Genomic DNA, 22,834 nt, shown 5'->3' with positions numbered 1-22,834 from the left:
ACATTTCTACAAAAGAGCAAACTGCGGATATATTAACAAAAAATTTAACTGGTAAGGAGTACAATAAGTTTAGTATAATTTAGGATTAAGAAAAGCGAAAAATTAACACTATACTCTTTAGAATAATCTGATTGCGAAGGGGTGTTGGGAACAATCAAATCTTATGTACTAATCTACGTTGGCAACACTGATTATTTTCTTATAGTTTCTTTTCTTTGTAAGAGGTTGTCAACACTATTCTTTTTCCGGTTTGGTTCTGTCTTCTCTCTGTTTTTACTTTTGTTCTGTACGCAAAGACATCCGTTGCGCCACGTTATACTGTTATAATAAAACTACGTTCTTCAAAGTCTACTAAGGTATTATTCAGTTCTCACCACGGCCTCAACAGAAGACGACTACGACAACTACGACGACGACATAAATTTAATGACATAAATTGGGCAAAAAAATAGAGGCATATCTGCATATCTATGCGTCAAGCGCATATCTGTGGATCAATGTTATATCGTTATAATAAGAAAAATCTATATTCTTCTCTTATATTTAAATCTTTCAATAATATTGAATTATTAAAAAAATTCAGTGGTTTATTTCTGGAGAAACGTTCTCCTTTCTGTAAAAGATACGCTGTAACGTTTCGCTTATGAAAAGAGGATATTAAAGAAGGATGTATCGCTCCTGTATCTTGTTAATTGCTTACGAAAGGATGTATTTCTTTTGTATCTTGTTAAAAAATATCTTGTTAAAGAATTATATACTTGGCGTGAGACGCTACCGCGTCTCTTAATATCAATCGCAACCTATTCCGCACTTATTCCGCATCTATTCCACAACTCATTCCACAATCACAGAATCGAAATAGATTAGTAAAAGAGTTATGCTAAGACTCCATAGATGCGGAAACGCCATGCGGCAGAGTGCGTTGACCAATCACAAATTTTGATTTTGCCGCAGGCGACTTGCGGCAGCCTTCTGATTGGTCAATGCACTCTACCGCACGGCGTTTCCGCGTCTATGGAGTCTTAGCATTACGGTCAAAGTTGCGGTTATGGAATAATTTGCGGTCAATAACTGCGGAATAAGTTGCGATTAAAGCATTGGTTGCGGAATGATTTGCGGTTAGTAACTACGGAATAGATGCAGAACATATGCGGAATAGGTGCGGAACATGTGCGGAATAGGTGCGGAACATGTCCGGAACATGTGCGAAACATGTGCGGAACATGTGCGGAATAGGTGCAGAATACGTGCGGAATAGGTGAGGAATACGTGCGGAATAGATGCGGAACATATGCGGAATAAGTGCGGAATAGGTGCGGAACATGTGCGGAATAGGTGCGGAACAGGTGCGGAACATGTGCAAAACATGTGCGGAATAGATGCGGAATAGGTGTGGAATATGTGCGGATTATGTGCGTAATAGGTGCGGAATGTGTGTAAAATAAGTGCGGAATAGATGCGGAATAGGTGCGGGATAGGGGCGGAATAGGTGCGGAACAGGTGCGGAATAGGTTGCGGAATGTATTGCGGTCAGTGACTGTGGAACATTGATTACGGATATATAAAAAATTTGAATTCAGTAAACTTTACCGCCTAACACGGCTCTCATTTACTAAAGTTCCTCTAGTAAGATTTTGGACACCGTCCGCCATTAACAGGGGAGAAGTTAGTGGGAGTGAGACAAAGCACATCCCGAAGTACGAGAGTGGGGAGGTTGTCTCTTTCGATCGTTCGCATAATTCTTTGTTAATGGCGGACGGTGTCCTAACTAGAGGAACTCTATCATTTACTCGTGACGAGTGCCATCTAGCGGCACGGTAGGCCAAACCGGCACTTTTTAAGATTTTGCAAAGAAGAAGACGACGACAACGACGACGCATCTGAATGACATAAATTGGGCAGAAAAATAGAGGCATATATGCATATCTATGCGTCAAGTGCATATCTGTGTCTCAATGTTGTATCATTATAATCAGAAAAATCTATTTTCTTCTCCAGTATTTAAATCTTTCGATAATATTGACTTATTAAAAGAATTCAGTGATTTATTTCTGAAGAAGCGTTCTCCTTCCTGTAAAAGGTACGCTGTAGCGTTTCACTTAAAATTAAAATAATTAATTAATAATATTATTATATATGTTATATTATGAAAGGAGGATATGAAAGAAGGATTTATCGTTTCCTGTATCTTGTAAATCGCTTACGAAAGGATGTATCTCTCTTGTATCGTATTAAAAAATATCTTGTTAAAAAATAATCTTGTTAATAAATTATTATATACTTGGCGTGAGACGCTACTGCGTTTCTTGATTGTTATAACGTTAACTTATAATATGATAATCAACGTTAACATATTAACTGCGTTGTACTCTCAAGGCCCACCTTTTACTTTACTTGTTAAAATTAAATAATTATTATAGTGCAATAATTTAAACTTAAACAGCAATTTACAATTTTCGAAAAAAAAAATTCTAGTCGCAAAAAGATACATCTTAAGTTACAGATAAAATGAATGCCATTTTTTCATTATTCCACTGAGTGTCGTTTTTAATAAATTATCATGCTAATTAAAATTAATATTGTAATGTTGCGGTTGATTGTAATTAACACGCCTGTCATCGTGTTATACAGTATGATTCAAAGCACCCGGGCCAGCCGTTTTTCTCAAAAATGTGACGGCACAGGAAGTAAGGAAAAAGAATTCAAATTTTTATTACTAATGAACACCTAAAGTAATCAGTTAATAATGGTTTTATTTTTCGAGACAAACCGTAAGTAGATGTAACTAGGACCAGTTTTGAAATTTCTTGTAAATTATTGCAGGCGTCCACATAATCAAACGTTTTTCTCGAAATCTGTAAGAGATAATTGAATTGAGTTTTAATAGAAGTTGTTTCTTTCTCAAAGTTCTATTCAACGATACCCTACTCGATCCATGTTTCTATTTGATATTTCAAAACTGATCCCAGTTAAGTAAGTTACACTTACTTCTGGTTTGTCCCAAAAAATAGAACCATTACCAATGATTACTTTGCGCTCATTAGTAATAAAAATTTTTTCTAATTTACTGTAACGTCATATTTTTTAGAAAATAGCTAGCATATGGGTGCCCTCTGGATTACCCTGTATAATGTCACGTGTATCGAGGTCATGAGGTCACGTTATAGGAAAAACTCTTATATGCCAAAGTGCAAAATACAAGGTAGCTCACGATATAAATACAATGAAAACGCGTGAGATGACTGTGCGTGCTAGACGATTCCGCACAATCGGTTCCGATCGTCATTTGCGGCAGCTCTGCAATATAAGGAAACAAATAGTAGTTAAACGGATATTTTGTTGTATAACAAAAGTAGCGATTTATAAGATCGACACAGTACAATTGTCCATCATGGATCTTTTACATGACATACCACATTACTGGACGAAACAGCTCGGTAAGTACCGTTGACATTATTGTTTAGCAAAAGCTCGCCAAATTATATTAATAATTATAGTGCAATCATTCGAACTTTAGTAACAATTTAGAATTCTTGAGAAAAATCTTACTCCCGAAGAAGACGTTGCGAAAAAATTTTGCATTAATATTATCAAATGTCAAACTTGTCATATAATTACAAAAAAAACCTTAAGTATTGATCAAAAGCAACGTTTTTTCATAATCAATTGTTTTTTATTGCAATAACAATATTTCTTTAGACCTTCATTTCATTGATTACAATTGGCAAATAATTAATTATCGTGACGATTCGACTATTGGTTTTGGTTCGATTGATCGTCAAGACGTTAATATAATCTTTGATACTTATATTATATATATATATATATATATATATATATATACATATATATAATAAATATATATATAACAATTAAAGTAATTTAAATCGATTGTGACTGGCAATATACTACCTTGATCAAAAAGTTTCCGGAATTTATTTAGAAAAAACAAAATACAAGTTTATTCATCAATATTAATATTGTCCCCTTCAAAGTACTTCCCATCGACTGCAACGCACTTATGCCAGCGCTTGATCCAATCCTCAAAACATTTTTTATACTCGGTGTTTGGTATGGCCATCAGAGCCGTCTTCGATTTTTCCATTATCTCCTCTCGGCTGCTAAAACGCGTTCCCCGTAGTGGTTTTTTGATTCGATTGAACAGAAAGAAGTCACAGGGAGCCAAATCAGGTGAATTCGATGGCTGTTGGATGATATTTGTTCCGTTCTTGGTCAAAAAGTTGCGGATAATGATGGCATTGTGCGACGGTGCGTTAATGCCATCATTATCCGCAACTTTTTGACCAAGAACGGAACGAATACCATCCAACAGCCATCGGATTCACCTGATTTGGCTCCCTGCGACTTCTTTCTGTTCAATCGAATCAAAAAACCACTACGGGGAACGCGTTTTAGCAGCCGAGAGGAGATAATGGAAAAATCGAAGACGGCTCTGATCGCCATACCAAACACCGAGTATAAAAAATGTTTCGAGGATTGGATCAAGCGCTGGCATAAGTGCGTTGCAGTCGATGGGGAGTACTTTGAAGGGGACAATATTAATATTGATGAATAAACTTGTATTTTGCATTTTCTAAATAAATTCCGTGAACTTTTTTGTTTGAAACGTACAAGTTCGCGCAGGAACCTGAGCTCAAGAATTATAGAAAGGGGAACAATACTTTTCTTGTTGTTATGTCGGTAAAGAGATCGTGTATTTTCGTGGCAGTTATGTTATAATCAGCGAATTTATCGGAATAAAATGTTTTACAAAGAACACATAGCATAAACACAAAATCAGATAATGTTGAATTATCCTTGCATAATCCTTTCTCATGTTTCACGACAAGAAGTTAATCTCTCATCAAGATTAAGTTTAAGAGAACAGAAGTCCGTTATTTTGCATCTCAACCAGAGAAAACAACCAAGTGATTTCAATCTTTGTTTCTGTTTCAAGAAAGGATCATGTAAGTTAAACGTATGATTCAAAACGCATGTTACATAAACACAGCAATATTATACAAAGCATACATAAATTGAAGTAATGTGTCAATTGAGAATTCGTCGATAATAATTCATATATATATATATATATATATCCCACACAGCATCGAAATATTTCAGAAAGCTTTCAAAAAATTGTCAATGAAATATGAAACCTTTCAAAAAAACATTTTAGACATGTTTCAGATATGTTTCAGAAAGCTAAAATGTCCGCCAAGCTGAGATTTCAGAAATGTTTCTGAAATCTCAGAAATATTTCTGAAATGCTTTAAAAATATTTCTGAAATGCTTAAGAAATATCTCTGAAATGCTTAAGAAATACCTCTGAAATGCCTAATAAATATCTCTGAAATGCTTCAGAAATATCTCTGAAATGCTTAAGAAATACCTCTGAAATGCCTAATAAATATCTCTGAAATGCTTCAGAAATATCTCTGAAATGCTTCGAAAATATCTTTGAAATGTTTCAAAAATATACGGGAAATATTTCAGATACTTTTTCTCATATCAAATTGTTTCGGATCACTCTGTATAGGATCATCCGGAACAATTTCCTGTCCTTCGTAAAACATATTCTTGATCATAGTCATGATTTTGCTTCGTCGAAGGCTTGCTTATATTAGATCCCAACTAAAATTTACTTGCGAGTTAGTCTTACTATTATGCGCCGCCTAGCGGCGTCGTTGCATATTTCTCTGAAATGCTTCGTAATATTTCAGTGAAAAGGGTTATAAATGATTTCGATGAAACGTTTCAGAAATACTTCTGAATAATTTCAATGTTACGTTTCAATATTATTGTCCGAGTTATCTTTCGGAAAGCTTTCAATGATATGTATTTTAGACATTACGTACGAAATATTTTTCTAAAATGTTTCGTAATATTTCAGAAATATTTCAGTGAAAAGGGTCATAAATGATTTCGATGAAACGTTTCAGAAATACTTCTGAATGATTTTAATGTTACATTTTAATATTAATTGCCAAGTTATCTTTTGGAAAGCTTTCAGTGATATATGATTTTCATAAAACGTTTCAGAAATATTTCTGAATGATTTCAATTATACATTTTATGGGCTCGTACTACTTCCAGAGCGGTAATCTACCTTAATCAGCTATGCTTATTCTAACTTAGTCTGCTACTGGTGCGTGAGTAGGAGTTGGCCCAAGGTTTGTGAATCGCAAAGGAGGCTAGAAATGTAGGCGACACTTTCCAATATATGTTTAGAACGTTATATTTACAGACTATTTACAAGTGTTTGTGTGTAAGTGTTTTTGGCTAATTAGACTTGTTCTACCGTAATCTGTACCGCGACGAGGGACGCCAGGATCGGGTGGTCACACGTGGTTGGTCGTGTGTAGCAGTCCGTGTGAGACCTGAAACAAAGAGCCGGGCGACCAAGCGCCGTGGTTGGCTGGCGACCGAGCGCCGTGGTTGGCGGGCGTCTTGCGCCTGTGCCAGGCGACCAGGCGCCGTGAGTATCGGTAAGCGTCTCGCGCTATGGCTGGGCGACTCGCGCCGTGAATTCGGCAAGCGTCTTGCGCTGTAGCCGGGCGATTCGCGCCGTGAAGTTTTCGGCAAGCGCCTTGCGCTATAGCCGGGCGACTCGCGCCGTCAGAATTTCGGTGAGCGACTAGCGCTGTGACCGGGCGACTCGCGCCGAAGAATTTCGGTGAGCGTCTAGCGCTACCACCGGGCGACTCGCGCCGTGAAGTTTCGGTCAGCGTCTTGCGCTGTGGACCGGGCGACTCGCGCCGTATGCCAGCCTAGCGTCTAGCGCTATTGCTAGCTCGGCGACTAGCGCCGGGAAGATCTGCTCGAGCCCGTAGGGGGTCCCCCTTTATACTCGTCGGTGCAGAAATTAGAACTTGCGAAGCTGCCCCGGCAGTGCGACGCCTAGCGGCGTTGCTGCGCACTGCCGGTGTTGCAGGCATCGCGGTAGGGATGTATTATTGGTGGCGTGGACCGCCACATCACCCCCTTCGTTGTTTTGAAGTCGGGATTTGAAAACGTACTGTTTTCCGTGACACTCTGCCACTCCGCGTTGTAGTTTCTTTAGGTGGAATGTCTGTTGGAGTATCCTGTGCTGGCTGATGTGTCTCCCGAGGTTTGTCGCTTGATTCTTGATCTGCCAATATGTAGGCAGGCTTAAGGCGGTCGATAGTTACGTGGACGGTTTTGCCGTTAATCCGTAACTTGTAAACCTTCTCGCCTTTGCTGAGGACTTCGTAAGGGCCGTCAAAAGTGGGTTGCAGCGCCCGCGTTGGTGCGTCGTGCCTGAGGAACACGTGTGTTGCGTCTGTCAGGTCTTTGTGCTGGAAAATAGCAGGCGAACCGTGTCTTTTGATTGGCTGTGGCCGTAGACTTTCCATCGTCTTTCTGAGCCTTAGTAAGAAGTCGCTCGTTTCGTTTGATTGAGTAGTTTCTTGTAGAAATTGTCCCGGAAGTCTCATAGTTTCTCCGTATACAAGTTCTGCCGGAGTTGCGTGGAGATCTTCCTTAACTGCTGCTCGGATGCCCATCATGACAACGGGTAATACTTCCGTCCAAGCTTCGGTTTCGTGGCATTTGATGGCCGTTTTAATTTGACGGTGCAAACGTTCGACCATGCCGTTAGCTGCGGGGTGATAGGCTGTTGTATGTATGTGCGTGGTGCCTGTTAGCCTAGTAAGCTGACGAAACAGGTCGGCCTCAAATTGCCTTCCCTGATCCGTAGTGACCTGCGTAGGTGTACCAAATCTTGCGATCCAGTGATTGAAGAGATTCTGGGCTACCGTCTCTGCGGATATATCTGCCACCGGTATAGCTTCAGGCCATTTGGTAAACCGGTCAATGATTGTGAGGCAGTATCTGAAACCTTTCGAGATAGGTAAAGGCCCAACGAGGTCCATGTGTATATGTTCGAACCGTTTGGTAGGGCCAATGAATTGTCCTAAAGGCGATTTGTTGTGCCTGTGGACTTTTGCTTTTTGGCACGTGAGACATGCTCTAGCCCATTCTTGGCAGTCGGCCTTAATGCGTGGCCAGACATACCTCTGTGCGACTATCTTTGCCGTCGCTCTGGTTCCTGGATGCGACAGACTGTGCAGTGATTGAAACACTTGTCTCCTGTACTCTTTTGTAACGAAGGGACGTGCTATTGCGGTTGATGTGTCACAATACAATGCTGCACTCGTTCCAGGGATTGATACCTTTGTCAATCTCAGTGAAGAGTTCCCTTTTAAGATGTCTTCCACCTCGGTATCCTCCTCTTGAGCTTGTGATAGTTTCTCTAGGTTGATTGCGGACTGAATCTCCTCTACTCGTGAGAGGGTATCAGCGACTATGTTGTCTTTACCCGCGATATGACGTATATCGGTAGTAAACTGCCCGATGTATTGTAAATGTCGTGCCTGCCTGGGAGAGCTGTGGAGTGGATCTTGTCGAAAGGCGTATGTGATCGGCTTGTGATCGGTGAACACCGTGAAGATCCTTCCTTCTAGCATGTGCCGGTAGTGCTTAATAGCGGCGTAGATTGCTAGAAGCTCTCTATCGTAGGGGCTATACTTTTGCTGGGCCGGATTCAGCTTCTTACTGAAGAAGGCTAATGGCTGCCATTCTGTTCCGTCCCGTTGTTGAATGACTGCTCCGATAGCTGTATCGGAAGCGTCGGTTGTAAGAGTGATGTCTGCCTCTGGCTTTGGGTGTGCCAGCTGAGTTGCGCGAGACAGACTGTTCTTACAGTTTGCGAAGGCTGTTTCCAGTTCTGCATTCCATGCTATGGGAGCCTTTTTTTTGGTTTTGGTACCGCTGAGTAAGCCGTTTAAAATCGATTGGTCCTTAGCGGCCTTTGGAATGAATCTGCGATAAAAATTGAGAGTCCCCAGGAACCGTCGAAGCTGTTGAATGTTCTCAGGTTTGGGAAACTCCTTGATTGCTGCTATTCTTTCTGGCGGAGGTTGAGTACCGTTCTTTGAAACCTCGTAACCAAGGAAAAGAACCTTTGGCCTTCCGAAAACGCATTTGGAAGGGTTGAGTAGAATGCCGTATTTCTGGAGTCGTTCGAAGAGTATGCGTAAATGCTTCTTGTGTTGTTCCTCGTTTTCTGATGCGATGAGGATGTCGTCGATATACGCATAGGCAAAATCCAAGTCGCTTGTAATTTCGTGAATGAAGCGTTGGAAGGTTTGTGCGGCATTGCGTAACCCGAACGGCATGTACAGGTATTCGAAGAGTCCGAAAGGAGTTGTTATAGCCGTTTTTGGAATATCCTCCGGGTTGACGGGTATTTGATTGTATGCTCGCACTAAATCAATTGTCGAGAAGATCTTCTTTCCGTGCAAGTTCTGCGAGAAGTCTTCGATATGCGGGATCGGGTACTGATCTGGCTCTGTTCTAGCGTTAACTCCCCTGTAATCTCCGCAAGATCTCCAGGAGTCGCCTTTCTTCGGTACCATATGTAATGGTGATGACCATGGGCTTTTCGATACTCGAATGATCCCTTCTTGGAGTAAGAGATCGAATTCAGCCTTAGCCGCCTTGAGTTTGTCGGGGGCTAACCGGCGAGGACGGCTTGCAACTGGTGGGCCATCCGTGGTTTTGATGTGGTGGAGCGTGCTATGTTTTACCGTATGCCTCTTAGCAGTAGCCTTTAAGATATCAGGAAATTCTGCCAAGATTCTGTGGTATTCGTCTTCGATAGCCAATACTCTGATAGACTCCACTGCCCCTTTTTCTGATGTGCCGCGTTTGCGCAAGTATGTTTTACCATCGAGCAGAGTGCCTTTCTGTAGGTCTGGCAGGATATGGTAATAAGCAAGGAAGTCGGCTCCGATGATGGGCTGCGTTACGTTGGCGATAATGAAACGCCATGGGAATGCGCGTCGTAACCCAATTTCCGGCTGTAGTGTAATTGTGCCGTACGTAGTGATTGTTGAGCCGTTTGCTGCGTAGAGTTCATAAGATGTTGGTGTGGTGTGTCCTGCTACCATGGAGCGAGGGTATACACTCACATCCGATCCTGTGTCTATCAGGAACCGTCTCTTAGTGTCTTGGCACGTAATGATTAGGCGGCGAGGGCTTGGGGCGGGTCTACTGGCCGCCATCAGTGACTGCCCTGGTCTTTTTCCGATTTATATGTACATGGTTGTGTGCACTTTCTTGCTTTCTCACCAAATCGATTGTGGTAATAGCAGTGCTTATCATTCTTATCGTCCTTATCCTCTGTGTTTTTACCGCGGTTGCGGCTCTGACTACGGCTTCGACTTCGATTACGGCCTTTCCAATTGTTACGTTGCCTCGAGTTGTCTCTCGAGAGGCGTGTAGTAAGTGTGGGCACTTGCTTGGTCAGAGTCTGGATTCTTGCTTCCAATGACTCTTTATTCGCTGGCGTAGCTGTTGCAACTACCACAGCCTTGCTCGTCATCTCGTGGATGCGATCGGCCTGTTCGGCTACGCTGTTGAGCGGATCTTCCGTCCGGGTAGCGAGAACCATCTGCATTTGTGTAGGAAGTCGTCCTAGCCATAGTGTCCGTAGAAGAGAGTCGGGTACATTCTCACCCGCTAAAGTTCGGAGATGTCGTAAGAATTGAGATGGCTTGCGATCTCCTAATTCCTCGAGCTCCAAGAGTTGTCGTGTCCGCTGCTGCTGTGAGACGGACATGCGCTGTATGAGCGCTCTTTTTACTGTCTCGTATTTGTTAACCTCTGGGGGCTGTGTGACCACGTCTTTAATCTCCTTGATTTGACGGGAGTCTAATTGAGACAGAGCGTAGGAGTATTTCGTCGAGTCTTGGGTGATGCCACTGATTGTGAACTGCGTTTCCAGCTGTGCGAACCATAGCTCAGGTTCATCTCCCCAAAACGGAGGTATGCGTATAGCGAGTCTGTTGACGCTTTCCTCGACGATCTGTATTGATGCGTTGGGATCGTTCATGTTGCTACCTCTCTTTGCGATCACGTCGGGGTCACCAATTTCATGGGCTCGTACTACTTCCAGAGCGGTAATCTACCTTAATCAGCTATGCTTATTCTAACTTAGTCTGCTACTGGTGCGTGAGTAGGAGTTGGCCCAAGGTTTGTGAATCGCAAAGGAGGCTAGAAATGTAGGCGACACTTTCCAATATATGTTTAGGACGTTATATTTACAGACTATTTACAAGTGTTTGTGTGTAAGTGTTTTTGGCTAATTGGACTTGTTCTACCGTAATCTGTACCGCGACGAGGGACGCCAGGATCGGGTGGTCACACGTGGTTGGTCGTGTGTAGCAGTCCGTGTGAGACCTGAAACAAAGAGCCGGGCGACCAAGCGCCGTGGTTGGCGGGCGTCTTGCGCCTGTGCCAGGCGACCAGGCGCCGTGAGTATCGGTAAGCGTCTCGCGCTATGGCTGGGCGACTCGCGCCGTGAATTCGGCAAGCGTCTTGCGCTGTAGCCGGGCGATTCGCGCCGTGAAGTTTTCGGCAAGCGCCTTGCGCTATAGCCGGGCGACTCGCGCCGTCAGAATTTCGGTGAGCGACTAGCGCTGTGACCGGGCGACTCGCGCCGAAGAATTTCGGTGAGCGTCTAGCGCTACCACCGGGCGACTCGCGCCGTGAAGTTTCGGTCAGCGTCTTGCGCTGTGGACCGGGCGACTCGCGCCGTATGCCAGCCTAGCGTCTAGCGCTATTGCTAGCTCGGCGACTAGCGCCGGGAAGATCTGCTCGAGCCCGTAGGGGGTCCCCCTTTATACTCGTCGGTGCAGAAATTAGAACTCGCGAAGCTGCCCCGGCAGTGCGACGCCTAGCGGCGTTGCTGCGCACTGCCGGTGTTGCAGGCATCGCGGTAGGGATGTATTATTGGTGGCGTGGACCGCCACACATTTCAATATTAATTTTCAAGTTATCTTTCGGAAAGCTTTCTGAAACAAGTTTTGCTGTGTGGGATATCTCATTTAAGTAAATGAACATATGCAAAGTAAAGCATTCGAGAGAATGTTTAGGCTTATATAAATATTGTGTGAGATTCTGTAACTTCAATATATTGCTCTTTCTTTCTATCAATTGACACAGTAACTCACGTGGTAATTCAATAGTCCAAGAGCTGACGACGAATTTAGGGAATGTATTTTAGGCAAGTTAAAATAACAAAAAAATAATATTTTATTAATTGATGAATCTAGAATCTTGAGTCAGGCAGAGGGTTTGCGGTTATTTCGCTACTGCGCAACCTATGACATTTGCAAAAAAATAAATCAAAAAAATATACTTTAGACAACTTGAAATTTGTTTAATCTTTAATTTTAGCATCTATTTAACCCAGAAATAAAAATCCCAGACTATTTTTTGGGTTTTAAAGTATAACCTGACCTCCCCGAATATATTTAATAATTATACCTCAAAAATATACTTTAGGCATTCTGAAATTTTTATAGCATGTTTATTAAATAATATTAAAAATACGTGTAAATCGCCAGACGAATTAAACGGTTTTTAATAATTCCCTGACGCGAATAAAGATTTAAAATAAATGCGACAAAAAAGTCTTATGCGTAGCCATAAGTGCGAGAGAGATAGTTAAAGACCTAAGATTTATGCATTTAAAAATGCCTGATTATGCGTGAAATTTTATTGAAATTATCCAAAATTGTGCGGTCTAAAATAAGCTGAATTTTAGTGTGTACGATCTTGTTTCTTAGTATGTACTTTAAATACCATTATTGCTTTGGGACAAACCACTGTCTAGCAGTAGAGATGGAGTTTAATAAGTACACTGAGAGTCAAGGGAAATAAGAAATCAAAATACAGATATAGAGGCATAATAATCCATCTATAGAGGCAGTTTATTAAATAAAAAAAATTAAATTTAAGTATGAAATATGCATGGAACAGTTTTCTAACTTGAGTTATAATTGTTATAAAATTTAATTAATGAAATAAAGAACATAAAATAAACTAAAAGTATCTCTTGAGATACAACACAAGCAATACCTCTAATAGTAACTTAACTAAAAAAAAATAAAGGTACAGAAGTGTTGACCAGAATTTACTAGATTCAAATTTGAATATATATCGATTAACTGTGATTAAACTACCTCTATTAAGTTAGCCCCCCCACCATCGCAAAAAAAATCCGCACTTATTAAAAAATTTAGTGCTATTTATGTGCTAATTTGTTGCTCTAGTTTGGATCTATTTGCTCTAATCCGGGTCTTTTTGTTATTTAAATATTCTATAGACCGTGTCCTACCAGAATATGCATCGTATGATATTGTTGCTCGTCTTTAACTGCAAATAAACAAATTATTTATCTCCGCGTCGACCGTTATCTACGACGAGGAGATAAATAATTTGTTATTTGCAGTTAGGGGCGAGCAACAAAATCGTAAGTTGCATATTCTGGTAGGGCACGGTCCACAGAATATTTAAATAACAAAAAGACTCGAGCAACAAATTCTTTTAGTTAGTTTTTAGCCATCGAAGTCGTAGGTAACGGTCGACGCGGAGATAAATAATTTGTTTATTTGCAGTTAGGGACGAGCAACAAAATCATACGTTGCATATTCTGGTAGGACACGGTTTATAGAATATTTAAATAACAAAAAAACTCGGATTAAAGCAAATAGATCCAAACTAGAGCAACAAATTAGTACATAAATAGCACTAAATTTTTTAATAGGTGCGGATTTTTTTTGCGATGGTGGGGGGGCTAACTTAATAGAGGTAGTTTAATCACAGTTAATCGATATATATTCAAATTTGAATCTAGTGAATTCTGGTCAACACTTCTGTACCTTTATTTTTTTTAGTTAAGTTACTATTAAAGGTATTGCTTGTGTTGTATCTCAAGAGATACTTTTAGTTTATTTTATGTTCTTCATTTCATTAATTAAATTTTATAACAATTATAACTCAAGTTAGAAAACTGTTCCATGCATATTTCATACTTAAATTTAATTTTTTTTATTTAATAAACTGCCTCTATAGATGGATTATTGTATCTGTATTTTGATTTCTTATTTCCCTTGACTCTCAGTGTACTCATTAAACTTCATCTCTACTGCTAGACTGTGGTTTGTCCCAAAGCAATAATGGTATTTAAAGTACATACTAATAGTCCGAGAGCCCACCGCAAAAATTTGGGTCCATCGCTTTTATGGATAAATTTACTTGCAAAAGGTAGTTTATAAGTCGTATTATCATAAACGATTGTCAGCCAAACTCGTACCCCCTGCGTTATGAGCAATAAAAATTTATTAACGATTGGATTTCTAAGCGATTTGGGTCCATCGCTTTTATGGACGAAACTTGTTTCATTCGAAAGGGCATCAAATTCCCTTTCAGAAAATACCCGGCTGATTTGCCCTGGCCCCTGCAAAACCCAGGCTGATCATGATTTTCGACTCAACGCGCGAGTCAGATCGAGCGTGGCGTTTGAAATGCGCGCCGTAAACAAGGACAGAGCGTCACGCTTTTATTTATACTTTGGATACTATCTAATATTATAAATTTTTAAAGATCATAATTGTTGTTATTGTTATTATTTAACGTTTATGATATTATAATATTGTGTAGGGATTATGAATATTTTTGATTTTTTTATCATTTATATTATTATATTTTATATGTTAATTATATACTTTTATCATTTATCATAGTTAAAAATATCATATTTCCAGATAAAAAGTATGGAACTGTCAGAGAACGTAATGTAAATTGGAATTTTGTCGAATATTTCCAAGTTTTTTACATTTTTTTTATAATTAATTGAATTTTAACAAAATCATAGCAAATACTACACGGAAAAAAATAAACTGTAAAAAATCGTCAGAAATCTGATGACTATTTACAGTTTATTATGTAACTCGGCCACGGGTAATGATAAACTCGTAATTTTTCAATGAAATAAATGAGATACTACTAACACGTCAAATGAATTTTTGATATGCACATCAATGCTTTTTACAGTGTATAATAATATTAATATATATTCAAACAGTAAGATTAGATGTTCATACATCAATTTATAATAAAAAAAATCCTAGTACGTGTTAATTGTTAATTTAATTGTTTATTTTTGTTTATTAATTGTTTATTTTTAATTGTACAGTTTGTAATAGGAATTTTTAATTAAGGTTAGATTAAATGAACATTTCTCACACGGTACAGTTACATTTATTGAAACAGTATAAAAAAATTCGGAATGAGATGTTTCAAAAATAAAATTATACAGTAAGAAAGTTACAAATAAAGTAAGATTAAAGGAAATGCTAATGATTCATTCATCGGAAAACTCATCTGAAGACTCGTCTTCTGATGAATCGATATCAAAATTAAGATCATAAAAAATAAAAAAATTAAGATCATAATAAATTAAGATCATAATAAATGATAAAAGTATATAATTAACATATAAAATATAATAATATGAATGATAAAAAAATCAAAAATATTCATAATCCCTACACAATATTATAATATCATAAACATTAAATAATAACAATAACAACAATTATGATCTTTAAAAATTTATAATATTAGATAGTATCCAAAGTATAAATAAAAGCGTGACGCTCTGTCCTTGTTTACGGCGCGCATTTCAAACGCCACGCTCGATCTGACTCGCGCGTTGAGTCAAAAATCATGATCAGCCTGGGTTTTGCAGGGGCCAGGGCAAATCAGCCGGGTATTTTCTGAAAGGGAATTTGATGCCTTTTCGAATGAAACAAGTTTCGTCCATAAAAGCGATGGACCCAAATCGCTTAGAAATCCAATTGTTAATAAATTTTTATTGCTCATAACGCAGGGGGTACGAGTTTGGCTGACAATCGTTTATGATAATACGACTTATAAACTACCTTTTGCAAGTAAATTTATCCATAAAAGCGATGGACCCAAATTTTTGCGGTGGGCTCGCGCACTATAAGAAACAAGACACACTAAAATTCAGCTTATTTTAGACCGCACAATTTTGGATAATTTCAATAAAATTTCACGCATAATCAGGCATTTTTAAATGCATAAATCTTAGGTCCTTAACTATCTCTCTCGCACTTATGGCTACGCATAAGACTTTTTTGTCGCATTCATTTTAAATCTTTATTCGCGTCAGGGAATTATTAAAAACCGTTTAATTCGTCTGGCAATTTACACGTATTTTTAATATTATTTAATAAACATGCTATAAAAATTTCAGAATGCCTAAAGTATATTTTTGAGGTATAATTATTAAATATATTCGGGAGGGTCAGGTTATACTTTAAAACCCAAAAAATAGTCTGGGATTTTTATTTCTGAGTTAAATAGATGCTAAAATTAAAGATTAAACAAATTTCAAGTTGCCTAAAAGATATTTTTTTGATTTATTTTTTTGCAAATGTCATAGGTTGCGCAGTAGCGAAATAACCGCAAACCCTCTGCCTGACTCAGGATTCTAGATTCACTAATTAATAAAATATTATTTTTTTATTTTAACTTGCCTAAAATACATTCCCTAAATTCGTCGTCAGCTCTCCGACTACAAGTTATATAAGTATTTCGAGTAATAGTATATATAAGTCGACAATTGAAGAGCGAACTCAATTAAATGATAATTAACTTTTCATGAGTAATACGGTGTTTCGTAAACGTTAATCGCTGGCAAATAGCCACGGGTTGAATCGCAATATTCGTTAAGATAATATCTACCATGCGTGATTATCCGAATCATGCTTGCATCAATAACGTAAGTTAAATTACTACACATCGAGAATCAATGACTTTATTCGCGGGTTGCAACCATTCAAAATGACTTTAAGTTCGACTGAGCTCAGACTGATAATTAATTCCGGAATATTTAAGTAGCGATATAGCCTTTCTGCGAGGATGTAATCCGTCGCTCCGTGTTATGCGATGATGCTATCCATCGCTCCGTGCTTTCTCGAACTGTGTAATCAGAAGATCGTTGTTTATGATAGAACGTTGCGTTCATCATAATCCGCTTGAGGATTGCCGATCAATCTCATAAGTGATCTCTGATTTCCACGAGTTCGATATGTTACCTGAAAGCATCCGCCGTAGTTATCTATGGATAGGATGGTCATTGACCAAAACCGTGAGGGCCTGTGCAATGGGCTAAGATGGCCGCTTCTTTCCGTTTTTCCGAGGCCTCGTCGCAATGGCTAAGTTCGTCCTTCCTTCAGTCGTATATATCGAGCGAGGTGTTTTCAATCGCCTCTGAGCCGGGTTGCAATGCCTCCTCTGATGTTACGGAGACGTCCTCGTGATAGTCGTGCTCTGTCTCAGACTCAATAGTCTGGCGAATTACAATCGCGTAGCAATTGAACAAATATACGACGCCGTGTAAAGGAACGCGACTCTACGCCTCGCTAGCCGGAAGACGATTGCTTGTTCGGCGGGTTTCACGCCCGTCCCGACACACTCACGCTTGCGCAGTATCGTCAGTCCGTGCCTTTTTCCGGCGCTGGGGCGCAATGTGGTCGTCGCAGCGCTCGCAAAACACTGAACGCTAAAGATAACTGGAGAACTGTAACACCGACGCCATCTGTGAGCATTCTATCGAATTGCCACTTACATCAACAATGTTCCTATACACAATCTCTTCACGATTCTTATTGCCCGTTTCTAACACGCTTACTCCGTAATGTGTCCACACGTTTCGGATATTGCGAACGACTGACTCGTCTATTCGGTCGCGCGTCGCGGTCGAGGCTTTCGCGCCCCCCACTCCTTGTTTACGCTTCGCGCTCCGAAATTCCGCGCGTGCCACCTGTCGCACATGTGTCGCGCTCCGAATTCTCGCACGTACTTTCTAACATTTTTGATCAAGGTAGTATAACGTCTTTTCAATGTGAACATTGAAAAACTGTGAGCCAACCTGCTTTGTCGGATTCACACAGCACTTTTTCGGATTAATCATCGAGACATTATTAATTTCGACCATGGGTTTTGATGTATATAATATATAATACAATATATGCCAGACTAGAGTCAAGCTCGACAGGGTCTTCTTTCCCCGCTAATTTTTCCAAGCCCGTTCCTTTGGCAGTGGTTTCGCTAGATAGTAGATAGGGACAGTGGGAATCTCGTTAATCCATTCATGCGCGTCACTAATTAGATGACGAGGCATTTGGCTATTTACATCGCGCCCTCTGGCGCGCTTACCGCTTCAAGTCAGTGCGGTTCCTGACAACAACGGGGCCTGGCTGAGCAATCCTGCAGATTGCTATTGGATCGCTCCTCTGCGCAACAGGTTACCTAAACAACAAGGATATGAGATCCAGCATAACTTTCGTCAAGAGCCCATATTTCCACTCATCTAGTTAATTACAGCCCCTGAGAGTCCAACACCTCTTCGGCAGGGCACCGGAGCAAATACTCCGGTGTGGGCACCCCTTGCCGCCCTCAGTACTCGTGTTGAGCGCCTCCCTGCTCACGTGTGACGAGTCGCCGTCGTGAGTGTCGCCACTCACTACCATGTGTCGCATCACCTGATCGTTTGATAGGTATTCGGTACATGGTGGCCCAAGATACCTATTTGTTACCCTGACGGGAATTTACCCGATAGCACTGATCACGTTGATCAGCCGAATGCCCAGGGTGTGCACTCGTATCACCTGAACCCCGTCCGCTACCTGGCAAACCGGGTACCCGGCGAGCACCAACTTGGAGGTGGCAGACTTGAGGCCGTAAGATCTTACGTCTCCTTGCAAACGAGCAACTACAACTCCACGGGGCAGGAAATGACTGAGGGTAGCAGCCTCCCCCACCCCACTTAAGGTAGGCGGCCCTTAAGAGGGTCATAGTTACTCGTCGTTTACCCGCGCTTGCTTGAATTTCTTCACGTTGACATTCAGAGCACTGGGCAGAAATCACATTGTATATATAATACAATATATATATATATATATATATATATATATATATATATATAAGTATCAAAGATTATTAACGTCTTAACGGGCGGTCTGGACGGTCAATCGGACCAAAACCAATGGTCGAATCGTCACACTAAGAAAAAGAATTTGTTAATCCCACAAAATATTTAGTTCAATACGAGCAACTAAACATGTTAGTTAGTTAACTAAAATGTTTAGTTGCTCGTATCAGACTAAATATTTTTTGGGATAAACAAATTTTTTTTGCTCAGTGCACGATGATTATTTGCCAATTGTAGTCAATGAAATGAACGTCTAATGTTTATTATATCGTTGGCAAATTATGAATGTGTACTTTCGGTTTAACAATATTTCTGTTTTGTTTCATTTAATAAAATGTATTTCAAATACTGATGTATATATATATATATATATATATATGTGCGTGCGTGCGTGCGTGCGTGCGTGCGTGCGCGTGTGCGCGCGCGTGTGCGCGCGCGCTTAAATATATTTTTATATACTAATTTGATTTTCAGATCCACGAGCAGCCGATCTACCGCTAGTCAGTTCTTCCTATCAAATACCACTTATAATATTTGCATATTTGTACTTCGTGCTTGGCTATGGGCCTCAGTTCATGAAGAACAGGCCGCCATACTCATTAACGTCGTTCATAAAGTTGTACAATATCGGCCAAATATTAGCAAATGTGTGGTTAAGGAGGTTCTACAGGTACTCTCTAGTCAGTTGAGAGATGAAGAGAAAATCTTCAAATTCATCGATTCTAAGTATTCATAAAATATTTTCGTGAATTTTGATGATGTTAGAGCTTATATCATACCCATATTAGTCGAAGCGAGGAATAATTAAAAATATCGTGTAAGTGCTCCTTTGACTCTGGCGGCTTATAATGGAAGAAAATGTGGTAACGTCGCGAACTTGACAGTTCTGCTCATATGACCGTGGTTATTTCACAATTTCACATAATTCTAGAGCGAGTACTTCTCCGTAAGCGCTCGTAAACGTTAGGTGCTTAAGTTTGAGGTGCTGTCATACTGTGGTGCTGTACTGGCTGTACACTTTTCGCGCGGGTGCAGTCGCTGCGACATTGCCAAATCTCCCTTGTTATTCGAAGCACGCTACGTGAACTGTGATATGGCCTGTTTCAATAGCCAATATCACAAAATTTTACGCGATAACCCTTGTTTTTCTCGATATTTCTGAAAAGCTTAGATTAAGATCTATAAGAGCTCCGTTTTTTGAATCTCTGGTAGGTTGCCTTTATATAATTAATATCTCGTTTCCTGTCTCCAAGAGCCCCTCTGCCATATGTAGCTTATGTTAAAAACTGTGATTTCAAAATTCATTTTTGCAAATTTTTACACGGTAACCGATGCTAAAAGTTTTCGAGCACTTTTCTCGCATCTTAATTTATACGTCCATAAAGTTTTTTCCAATTTTTAGATACATCCATTATCTGTAGAACCTCCTTAATATATGACATTATTGACGCTGGTTTATTCTCAACCCATTTACTTGTGTGTCCTAAATTTGATTATTCCTACAATTATACTCCAATGAGGGTAATAATTTTTAAATAAGCCATTTTTTGGGAAAATGTATGCCATCAGCAGGTATCTATTTATAAGTGTATTACTGAGAAAAAAAGTACTTCTCTATAATTCTCCGTATCAATTTATATTACATTTTTGTCAAAGTAATGCAGTAATGAAATCTTTAACTAAATTTTGTCGAGAGAACAAAGAATGAATTGAACAAAAAAAAAAGTTTCTGTTAATAGCATATATTTTCATTTAAGTTTTATGTAAGCATTGTATTGTTATGTAAGCTTAAAGTATCAAATATTTACATATGTCAATGTAGTTAATAATGCTACAAATCGCTCATATACTGTTATTCAAAATTTGTTTCATAAAATAATACACCGCAAATTGATAATGTCTGAATTTTATTGCAGTTAACTAGGTGCACATGGTATTTCTTTCTTTTAAAAATATTTGACTATGTCGAGACAATCGTATTTGTATTAAGGAAAAAGGATAATCAGATATCCGCTTTGCATTTGTATCATCATGTGTCTACCTTACTTTTGTCATGGGCAGGTATAAGATTTTACGCCGTTGCTCCCATAGCACTGACGTGCGTAATTAACTGCTTTATACACACGATCATGTACACATATTACTTCCTAGCGGCCTGGGGATCGAATGTTCAAAAGGTTGTCGCACCTTTGAAACGATGGATAACTATAGCGCAAATGGTAAATTATTTGAACTTTCCTCTACATTTTTCATATCGCGCAATTCGTTTTCTCTTTAAATTGTTTCATATGTTTAATCTAATAATTCTCGACACTCAAAAATATTTCTTTTGATTAATTTGATCATTGATTAATTCGTTTCGTCATATATACTATTAAGTTTAAATATGCATCATGTAAATCGCATCACACAAATATCTGTCGAGGATATCAAAATTAAATGATAAATTAACTGAATCGCTTTATTTTCAGATACAATTCGTCATAATAATCTTGTACGCATCGCAAAAATTCGTGCTAAAAGATTGCGCAATCGTAAGTAATTATATTATCGTGTCGTACATTGGAAATGTAGTAATAAATTTCTTCATGTTCTATAATTTTTATCAGAAGACATACAAGGAAGTTAAAAAAACTCAGTAAATTGTAAAATATAAATTGCAAGAGTATTTCTATACAACAAAATATCCGATAAAATTATTGATATCAATGTCTGTCTATTATAAGTTGTTTTCTCACTCTTCTACATATCACATGGTCCAACAAAAAATAATTTTTTTCGAGTACAAGCCAAAGATAATCGTTTCCGTAGATTTTAAATAATATAATTAAAAAATACTTGGGAGATCAGTAATAGCCAATATAAATCACAAGTTTAATGAAACAGATCGAATATATTAATAGGGTAACTGAGAAAAATATGCCGGTGTGGGGAATACGCTACTCGTTATGTTTAACAAAGCTACGGCTAGAAGCGTTGTTGTAAATATTGTGAAATTGTTAAAAATATTATATCTGACGTTTTATCCAAGTTTTAATTATGTTACGTCCTGCGAACTCCTCGATTTCCCTTTTTCGCGGAAATTCCTATGCGCCCGGGATAGCTCTTGAGATTAGGATAAGTAAACTGAACACGGACGGTTATCGATCGGCGAGTGAACCTTGATCCTTGCACATTCCTTTTTTTATAACTAAACTATCTATTTGCCTAAGCGACTAAACGCAACCTTCCATATGACGAATTACTGACAGACGGGGCATACGTGACGAGATTTTCATCAACCTTGTCGGGCCCATAACTATAAACCCGGCGATACGACGCGCCAAAGGGGACTTAATTCCAGACAGGGTTTGATGAGGATCTTTATTGCATCGCGCGACCAGCTCAAAATTGCCCGCGCAATGTTCCGACAAACAAAAACGAGGTCTAAAACGTGTTTTTAAAAATCTTGTAAGGGAACGTGGCGGAGGTTTCTGTTTGCAATAAAACTGCAATAAAGATTAGAAGGGTATGCATCGTCTGTCAACATAGAAACAGGGTCGCGAGATAAATAAAGGACCCTAATAAAAGAGAAATCGGCGATAGTCGAAACAGAATGAGTCACTGGAAGAAGCGATAGGTTGCACCCCCCATAAGACAGTGGGGGCCTTACAAGAAGACTCACCAATAAGCAGCCATAAAAATCGATAACCGTCTCTAGCTCTGCAGAATAAGCGAAAACTTAAAAATCTATCTTTTGGGTGAGAAACATCTCGCACAATAAGAAATCCTTTAAACAAAAATTGGAAACATCCCGCCAACCAGAAGTTCCCAAAATGAAAACCAGACATTTTCCACAACAAAATCCACCCCTTCCATTCCTTGAACTTCCCTGTATAAATCCCAACATTGGAGCACTCAGCCTCTCTTCTCGATCTTCAGTCTTTTGAACTTCGGTCT

The 22,834-nt window shown here is 39.4% G+C and overlaps 1 protein-coding gene across 1 annotated transcript; it reads left to right on the top strand.

The window, feature by feature from the left end:
- The first annotated feature begins 3,229 nt into the window (after window positions 1-3,229).
- LOC139821935 (very long chain fatty acid elongase 1-like) lies at window positions 3,230-21,920 on the top strand. The gene is made up of 5 exons (XM_071793381.1): window positions 3,230-3,437; window positions 19,370-19,552; window positions 20,328-20,416; window positions 20,812-21,114; window positions 21,367-21,920. Exons 1-5 carry the CDS (start codon window positions 3,239-3,241, stop codon window positions 21,535-21,537), a joined length of 945 nt encoding a protein of 314 aa, XP_071649482.1. The 5' UTR covers window positions 3,230-3,238; the 3' UTR covers window positions 21,538-21,920.
- The last annotated feature ends 914 nt before the right edge of the window (window positions 21,921-22,834 follow it).

This window comes from Temnothorax longispinosus, chromosome 11 (genome assembly GCF_030848805.1).
Source record: "Temnothorax longispinosus isolate EJ_2023e chromosome 11, Tlon_JGU_v1, whole genome shotgun sequence".
Classification (NCBI taxonomy): domain Eukaryota; kingdom Metazoa; phylum Arthropoda; class Insecta; order Hymenoptera; family Formicidae; genus Temnothorax; species Temnothorax longispinosus.
This window is presented reverse-complemented; position numbering and strand designations above follow the sequence as displayed.